The sequence below is a fragment of the Myotis daubentonii genome, chromosome X (assembly GCF_963259705.1).
Source record: "Myotis daubentonii chromosome X, mMyoDau2.1, whole genome shotgun sequence".
Taxonomy (NCBI): domain Eukaryota; kingdom Metazoa; phylum Chordata; class Mammalia; order Chiroptera; family Vespertilionidae; genus Myotis; species Myotis daubentonii.
The window spans coordinates 139882835-139892162 of record NC_081861.1 but is presented as its reverse complement, the minus strand read 5'-3'; the positions used below and the strand labels follow the sequence as shown (position 1 = coordinate 139892162).

General features: G+C 50.4%; 2 protein-coding genes across 2 annotated transcripts in view; both read right to left on the bottom strand.

The window, feature by feature from the left end:
- CRLF2 (cytokine receptor like factor 2) overlaps positions 1–8647 on the bottom strand; it is a 19939-nt gene extending 11292 nt beyond the window's left edge. Inside the window, exons 1-4 of the mRNA XM_059680005.1 lie at positions 8557–8647; positions 5912–6014; positions 2470–2630; positions 1198–1331 (exon numbers count right to left, since the gene is read on the bottom strand). Of these exons, the coding sequence (XP_059535988.1) occupies positions 1198–1331; positions 2470–2630; positions 5912–6014; positions 8557–8623 (465 nt within the window). The 5' untranslated portion in view covers positions 8624–8647. The remainder of the gene's footprint in view (positions 1–1197; positions 1332–2469; positions 2631–5911; positions 6015–8556) is intronic.
- SLC25A6 (solute carrier family 25 member 6) overlaps positions 1–9328 on the bottom strand; it is a 266945-nt gene that overhangs the window by 147518 nt on the left and 110099 nt on the right. The window lies entirely within an intron of this gene.

Genomic DNA, 9328 nt, shown 5'->3' with positions numbered 1-9328 from the left:
ATGGATGGATGAGTGGATGGATGGAGGGATGGATGGATGGATGGATGGGTGGATGGATGGATGGATGAGTGGATGGATGGATGGATGGATGGTGGATGGATGGATGGATGAGTGGATGGATGAGTGGATGGATGGATGGATGGATGGATGAGTGGATAGGTAAATGATAGATCATATGATAAATGTGTACATTGATATTAGATGACTATTGAAGGGATGGATAGATAGATGATGGATAGATGGAATGACGTTTTGTCTTCGTCCTTGGAACAAAAGTTTCCTTCTCTCAGGCATCTAGACATCTTGGGTAACTTTCTCTTTTTTGCCCAGTTCTTTGCCTCAAAACAGCAGCAAAAAATGAGCAACAACCAAAGAACAATGCCCAGCCCAGCCTGTGGTTGAGCATCGACCCATGAACCAGGAGGTCACCCTTCGATTCCAGGTCAGAGCACCTATAATCCATGAGCAATTCCTTACACTTGATCTTAGCCAAAAGGCCGAGAAGCGATGATGAGCAATTCCTTTAAATGAATCTCAATACCTCCTTCTCTCTGCTTCTCTCTCTCTCTCTCTCTCTCTCTCTCTCTCTCTCTCTCTCTCTCTTCCTCTCTCTTCTCTGTCTTCATCTCACTTCTATCTATCTATCTATCTATCTATCTATCTATCTATCTATCTATCTAAGCTATCATCTATCATCTATGTATCTGTCATCTATCTTCTATCATCTATCTATCTATCATCTATGTATTATCTATCTGTCTTCTATCTATTTATCTATCTATCAGCTATCTATTTATCTATCAGCTATCTATTTATCTATCATCTATCTATTTATCTATCATCTATCTATTTATCTATCTATCCAGCATCTCTCTATCTATCATCTGTCTCTATCCATCATCTATCTATCTACCTATCTATCTATCTATCTATCTATCTATCTATCTATCTATCTATCATCTATTTATCTATCTATCATCTGTCTATTTATCTATATATCCATCATCTATCATTTATCTATCTATCTATCATCTGTCTATCTATCTATCTATCTATCTATCTATCATTTATCTATCTATCTATCTGTCTATGTCTACCTGTCATCTATCTATCCATCTATCTCCATGTGTCTTCAGAGTTGGCATCTTGGGGACGTTCCGTCACAGGGGCCCCGAGAAGATGCCCCCCCCCACTCACCTGCCACTCCCCGTCAAAGGAGCTCTTGTACTGAACCTCGTACAGGAGGCCCTTCCAGGGCAGGTCGGGACACGTCACCGTCACGGCTTCCTCACGCCACAGGACACGCAGACCCCTCGGCGAGCTGGGTTTCACTGAGGAGGGGAGAGGACACGGGGGTGGGCGCCCGTGCAAAGAGGGGCACCCCACGTCCCCACAGTGACCGCGGTCAGTTTGCTCAGAATCGCCTTCTTGGGCCTGAGCTAATCCCACCTTTATTTTTATTTTTTTAATATATTTTCATTGATTTCAGAGAAGAAGGAAGATGGAGAGAGAGATAGAAACACCAATGATGAGAGAGAATCATGGACCGGCCGCCTCCTGCACGCCCCCTACTGGGGATGGAGCCCACAACCTGGGCATGTGCCCTTGACCGGGAATCGAACCCTGACCTCCTGGTTCATAGGCCAGCGTTCAACAATTGAACCATGCCACCCAGGCAATGTAGAACTCTATCTATCTATATCTACCTATATCTATCTATCTATCATCTATCTATCTATCTATCTATCTATCTATCTGTCATCTATCTATCTATATATATCTATCTGTCATCTATGTATCTATCTATTATCTATCATCTATCTATCTATCTACCTATCTATCATCTATCTATCTATCTATCTATCTATCTATCTATCATCTATCTATATCTATCTATCTATCTATCTATCTATCTATCTATCTATCTATCTATATCTATCTATCATCTATGTATCTATCTATTATCTATCTACCTATCAATCTATCTACCTATCTATCTATCTATGTATCTATCATCTATCTATCTATCTATCTATCATCTATCTATATCTATTTATTTTAATTTATTTCAAAGAGGAATGGATAAGGAGAGATAGAAACATCCATGATGAGAGAGAATCATGGTTCAACTGCCTCCTGCACGCCCCCTACTGGGGATGGAGCCCGCAACCCGGGCCTGTGCCCTTGACCGGGAATCGAACCCTGACCTCCTGGTTCCTAGGTCGACGCTCAACCCCTGGGCCACGGCGGCCGGTCTCCATCCCCAGTAGTGGGCGTGCAGGAGGCAGCCCATCCTCTCCCATAGCCCCCTGCACAGCGCCCTCTGCCTTCTCCCTCCGAGTTGCATGCGTTTTTTTCTGGCCGTGGAACATTCCGGAAGGCTGGCGTCTTCGTTGTTGGGGTGAGCACGGGGGGGGCCCTCGATCGGGGAGGGGACTGGGCAATGCTTTCCCTCTGGGTGGCACTTACAGTAATCGGCGATCCATAGGCTCCTGTCCTTGAGGCACTGGGTCCCATTCCAGACAGAAAAGTTGAGAATCGTATCACCGTCGGCCGCCAGGAGGCAGCCCGACCGGCGTCCGTTCTGAAGGAGGTAGTTGGAGCATTCTGTCTCATTCCTCTTCCTAAATCTACGGGTGTTGTGTGTTTTTTTATAAAAAAAGAGGACCATTTAGCCATAGAATGTATTTGCAAATAGTACCTATCCCCTCTAATAAAACCCAAATATGCAAATCGACCGAATGGCAGAATGACCGGTCGCTGTGATGTGCACTGGCCACCAGGGGCCGGAAGCTCGACACAGGCGCTGGCCCCGGCCCTCAGGCCCTGAGCAGCGGCCGGTGAGTGAGCAGGGGACCCCCGATCGCCCCGCCAGTCGCCCCACCGATCGGCCCTGGTCGCCGGCCAGGCCAAGGGACCCTAGCCGTGCACCGATTTCGTGCACCGGGACCTCTAGTATGTAGCTCATTAGCTATTCCTCACCCAAGGGGATTTTTCCAGTGGGTTTTTTTTTTAAATTGTTATTTTTAAAAATATTCTGATTTATTTATTTTTTTAAATGTGTTTATGGATGTCGGATGGGAGGGAAGGCAGAAGGAGAGAGAGAAACATCAGTGATGAGAATCATGGACCGGCTGCCTCCTGCACGCCCCCGACTGGGGATCGAGGCCGCAACCCAGGTCCATGCCCTTGACCGGGAATCGAACCCGGGACCCTTCAGTCCACAGGCTGATGTTCTATCCACTGAGCCACACCGGCTGGGGTTTAAATATTTTTTTATTGACTTCAGAGAAAAGAAGGTAGAGGGAGAGAGAGAGAGAAACATCCATGATGAGAGAGAATCACGGATCAGCTGCCTCCTGCACGCCCCCCACTGGGGATCGAGTCCGCAACCCGGGCATGTGCCCTGGACCGGGAATCGAACCCAGGACCTCCTGGTTCATAGGTCGATGCTCAACCCCAGTGGGGGGGGGGTGCAGGAGGCAGCCGATCCGTGATTCTCTCTCATCGTTGATCTTTCTCTCTCCCTCTCCCTCTCCCTTCCTCTCTGAAATCAATAAAATAAAATAAAAATTCTGAAAATGGAGACATAATCTCAGGTAAGGATTTTAAAAAAAAAAATAGACCTTAAACCCAAGCAGTGACTAGATCAATATTTACCCAAATAAAGTCTAGAAAAGTGTTAGAATCTCAGAGGGAAGGTGGGGGGGAGGTAGGGTGGGTGGGAGATAATTAACTAAAGGCCTTGAATGTATAACCCATGGACAAATTGGGGGTGAGGGCCTTGGGGTGAGGGTCAGGGGGGTCGAGCTGAGGGGTTCAATGGTGGTGAAAAAAAGGGACATATGTAATTTTTTCAACAACAAAGATTTATGCAGAAAATCGTAAATAAGCCCTGACCGGTGTGGTTCAGTGGATAGAGCGTCGGCCTGTGGACTGAAGGGTCCCGGGTTCGATTCCCGGTCAAGGGCATGGACCTTGGTTGCGGGCACGTCCCCAGTAAGGGGGGGGGGGTGCAGGAGGCAGCTGATCGATGTTTCTTTCTCATCGATGTTTCTGACTCTCTCTCCCTCTCCCTTCCTCTCTGTAAAAAAATCAATAAAATATATTTTAAAAGAAGAAAATAGTAAATAAAACAGCGTAGCCCCCGTAAGCCGTGCACGAGCTGGTGCTGGGAAAATTCAAGCGAGTCATCTCCGTCCACACGTGGAAATTCAAGGCCCTTATCTGCCCCCCGCCACCCTCCCCACCCCCGTTGAGTCTGATGTTCGAAATCGATTCATCTTCGCGTCTCTCTCCTGCGCACGCCTCCCGTTAATCTCAGGGGCTATCAAACCACAGGGCACCCGCCACCGTTCACAGAATTGATAATAAATTCATTGGAAAGGGAAAAAAAAAGAAAAGAGAAAAAAATGCTTCAAGATGAATAAGGCCCTAAGACAGGGGTTCTCAACCTGGGGGTCGCGGCCCCTTTGGGGGTCGAACGCCCCTTTCCCAGGGGTCGCCTGAGACCGTCGGAAAACACACCTATAATCACAGATTGTTTTTGTGATCGATCGCTGTGCTTTCATGATGTTCCATGTGTCACCATGAAAATCCATCCTGCAGATCAGATGTTTCCATGACGATTCGTCACAGCAGCCACATGACGGCGATGACGTGGCCACGAGAATAATGTTATGGTTTTGGGGGTCCCCACAGCATGGGGAGCTGTATTCAGGGGCCGCGGCCTTAGGAAGGTTGAGAACCGGTGCTCGACGACAAAGACAGACCCTGGCCGGTGTGGTTCAGTGGATAGAGCGTCGGTCTGGGGACGGAAGGGTCCCGGGTTCGATTCCCGGTCAAGGGCACAGGCCCGGGTTGCGGGCTCGATCCCCAGTCGGGGGCGCGCAGGAGGCGGCCGGTCCATGGCTCTCTCTCATCATGGATGTCTCTCTCTCTCCCTCTCCCTTCCTCTCTGACATCAATAAAAATATATACAGCGAGAGGCCCAAGGCATGAAATTCACGCAAGACTAGAACTTCCTTCCCCCGGCTGCCGGGACTGGCTTGCCTCTGGCACCCGGGACCCTGGCTTCCCTCGCAGCCCCTGGCTTCATCCGGAAGATCGTCCGGAAGGATGTCTGGTCTAATTAGCATATTGCACTTTTATTAATAGAGAAATCCTATAGAATAAAAGCCTAATAGGCTAGGTGTCTGCTCGGCCGGTAGGCCATTCAACCAATCAGAGCGTAATATGCTAATGGTATGCTAAGGCCGCTCAACCGCTTGCTATGATGTGCACTGACCACCAGGGGGCAGACAGTCGGCCGGTCGACCAGTCGCTGTGACGTGCACTGACCACCAGGGGGCAGACAGTCGACCGGTCAGCCAGTCGCTGTGACGTGCACTGACCACCAGGGGGCAGACAGTCGACCGGTCGACCAGCCGCTGTGACGTGCACTGACCACCAGGGGGCAGACAGTGGACTGGTCGGCCAGTCGCTGTGACGGGCACTGACCACCAGGGGGCAGACAGCCGACTGGTCGATCAGTCGCTATGACGTGCACTGACCACCAGGGGGCAGACAGCCGACCGGTCGACCAGTCGCTGTGACGTGCACTGACCACCAGGGGGCAGGCGCTCTGACCAGCAGGTGAGCTTGCTGCTGGGGTCCGGCCGATGGGGACTGAGCGAGACGGGCCGGACACGCCCTGGAGCCCTCCCTCGGTCCCTCCCCGGCCCCGTTCGTGCACCAGTGGGGTCCCTCGGCCTGGCCTGCGCCCTCTCGCCACCCAGGACCCTCGGGGGATGTCGGAGAGCCGGCTTCGGCCCCATCCCGCGGCCTCTGGGATGTCCATATATTTTAAAAAGCGACATTTTTTCACACTTGTCCCGGTTTTCTCCTTTTTTTCCTTCCCCGGGACACTCACCCGTAGAGAAAAGTCAGGTTGGTCCCCGAGGGCTGGCCGGCATCCCAGGTCACCCGCACGGTCTCGAAATTAAAGTTGATGATCTGATGCTCGAAGGCGCCCCCTGGGTGTCAAAACAGGCGAACGCGGGAGAGGGTCGGAGGGTGGTACCGTGATGTGGGCGTCTTGTCGGGAAAATGACACAGCGGCTCAGGGGTTAGAGCGTCCACCTGTGAACCAGGAGGTCTCGGGTTCGATTCCCGGTCAGGGCACAGGCCCGGGTTGTGGGCTCCATCCCCAGTAGGGGGCGTGCGGGAGGCGGCCGGTCTATGATTCTCTCTCCTCATGGATGTTTCTCTCTCTCTCTGTCTCTCGCTCTCCCTTCCTCTCTGAAATCAATCAATCAATCAATCAATCAATAAGGAAAGATGACCCAGCCAATGGACACAGGCCGCCCAGGATCAGGGCAGAGGAAACCTTGCCAGGATTGTCTGGCCCGTCGGCCGTATGAGTCCCAAGACATCATTTGCCACCAGGGATGAGTTCGTCCTATGTTTGAACAAACGTAACAGGCCAATATTTTTCATAAATCAGTTATTTACTTATTTTTGAATATATTTTTATGGATTTCAGAGAGGAAGGGAGAGGGAGAGAGAGAGAGAGAAGCATCCGTGATGAGAGAGAATCATGGATCGGCCGCCTCCTGCACGCCCCCGGCTGGGGATGGAGGGTGCGACCCCGGGCCTGTGCCCTTGACGGGGAATCGAACCCGGGACCTCCTGGTTCCTAGGTGGACGCTCAACCACTGAGCCACGCCAGGCCGGGCTCGCAGGCTAATTTTTGCTTTATTTTCTTTTTCTTTTTTTAAAAAAATATATTTCATTGATTTTTTTTTTATTATCAGTTAAGGTATTTTATTGATTTTTTTTACAGAGAGGAAGGGAGAGGGATAGAGAGTTAGGAACATGGATGAGAGAGACACATCGATCAGCCGCCTCCTGCACGCCCCCCACTGGGGATGTGCCCGCCACCCAGGTCCATGCCCTTGACCGGGAATCGAACCCGGGACCCTGCAGTCCGCAGGCCGACGCTCTATCCACTGAGCCACCCCGGCCAGGGCTTTTTTTTTTTTCCCTTTTTTTTTAAGCAAACTGATGTGTAAGTGGATACTTTTGCACGACGACCCGTGACGGATGCTATAAATAGCCAAATGGCCCTTAGCAGGAAAAATTAATTCCCACCCCGTGTTGTGAGTTAGAGGCACGGGTGTGGCCTGAGGTCACCACGGGGGGAAATATTAATCAGAATTTTTGGGGGTCAGGAAAGAAAAAAGAAGGAGGAAGAGGAGGAGGAGAAGGATCTACCTCTTTCAAGGTTTTAGAAAGTAGGAGAAATGCCCCCGGATTCTCAGCTCAGCACACGCCCACCTGTGGCTTATCATTTGCTGGTTTATTGGGTTTTTGGGGTTTTTTTTTCATTAAAAGTGAATCCTGAAATCCGTTAAGATGAGGCACCCTCAGCCTGTTTTTTAATTTTTTTTTTAATCCTCAGGTGAGGATATTTTTCCATTGATTTTTGGAGACAACGTAAGGGAAGGAGAGAGAGAGAGAGAGAGAGAGAGAGAGAGAGAGAGAGAGAGAGAGAGAGAGAGAGAGAGAGAGAGATGGGAGAGAGACACATGGATTGGTTGCCTCCCACACCCGTCCCAACCCAGGCCGGGAATTGAGCCTGCAACCCAGATACCCGCCCTTGACCGGGAATCGAACCCAGGACCCTTCAGTCCCCTGGCTGATGCTCTAACCACTGAGACAAACCGGCTATGGCTCTTTTTTTAAAAAAAAAAAATTTTTTTCCACTCAGTGGATAGAGGGTGGCCTGCGGACTGAAGGGTCCCGGGTTCGATTCCCGTCAAGGGCACATGCCCGGGTTGTGGGCACATCCCCAGTCGGGGGCGCGCAGGAGGCAGCCGATCCATGATTCTCTCTCATCATGGATGTCTCTCTCTCTCTCCCTCTCCCTTCCTCTCGGAAATCAATAAAATTATATATTTTTTAAAATATCCTTTTTCCATTGATTTATTTAAGGGAGAGTGGAGAGGAGAGGGTGGAGGAGGGAGGGAGAGAGAGAGAGAGAGAGAGAGAGAGATCGATTCGCGGCCTCCCACACAAGCCTCTAATGACCCTACAACCTGATACCTCGACCGGGAATCGAACCCGCCACCCTTCCATCCACAGAAATCAATAAAAATATATATGTTGAAGATACACTCTTTCCATTGGTTTATTTTAGAGAGAGTGGAAAGAGAGAGAAATATCCATAAAAGAGAGAGAGACATCGACTAGCTGCCTCCCACACAAGCCTCTAATGACCCTGCAACCTGGTGCCTCGGCCGGGAGTCGAACCCGGGACCCTTCTATCCACAGGCGCGCGCGCCCTATCCATGGCGCGCGCCCTATCCATGGCGCGCGCCCTATCCATGCGCGCGCCCTATCCATTGCGCGCGCCCTATCCATTTCGCCACCGCCGCCCAGAGTCACCTCCTTGCCAATTTGCTGCAGAAAAGAGTGAGTTGGCCCAAGAGACCTTAACGCCCCCTCGAAAAAAAAGGGGGGAATGTTTTAAACGAAGGGGGTTTCCGCCACCGGGAACCCCAATTCCTTCCTTACCGGCTCCTATGAGATGTGCCAGGAGGAAGACCGCCGCGGGCGCCCAAGGCGGGAGCGCACGGGTCATCCTGGGGCGCGGGCGGGATGGAGTGGGGAGGGAGGCGGTGGGTGGCCCCTCCGTGCGCCCCGGTCTCTCCCTCTGGGTTCCCGGGTCATCCGCGCAGGGCACCCCGCTTTTTAAAGGGCAGGGAGAACAGTAGGGAAGTGACTACAGGAAACCAGCTCACGTAGCATGACCCACGAGAGATGACTCCTCGCATATATGACCTTAACCTATGGACGCAGATGACAGGGGGGGGTCGGGGCCTCGGGGTGAGGGGGTGGGATTGGGGGTGGGGCGGGCTGGAGGGGGGCCATGGGCGGGGGGAAAAGGGGACATAGGTAATCCTTTCAACAATAAAGAATTTCATTTCATTTCATTATTTCATTTCATTATTTTATTTCATTTCATTTTATTATTTTTTCATGTAATTCTATTATTTTTTAAAATATATATATTTTATTGATTTTTTACAGAGAGGAAGGGAGAGGGATAGAGAGTTAGAAACATCCATGATGAGATAGAAACATCGATCAGCTGCCTCCTGCACATCTCCTACTGGGGATGTGCCCGCAACCAAGGTCCATGCCCTTGACCAGGAATCGAACCCGGGACCCTTCAGTCCTCAGGCCGACACTCTCTCCACTGAGCCACACCAGTCAGGGCTCATTTTATTATTTTATTTCATTTCATTTCATCATTTTATTTTATTATTTTGTTTTGTTTTGTTTT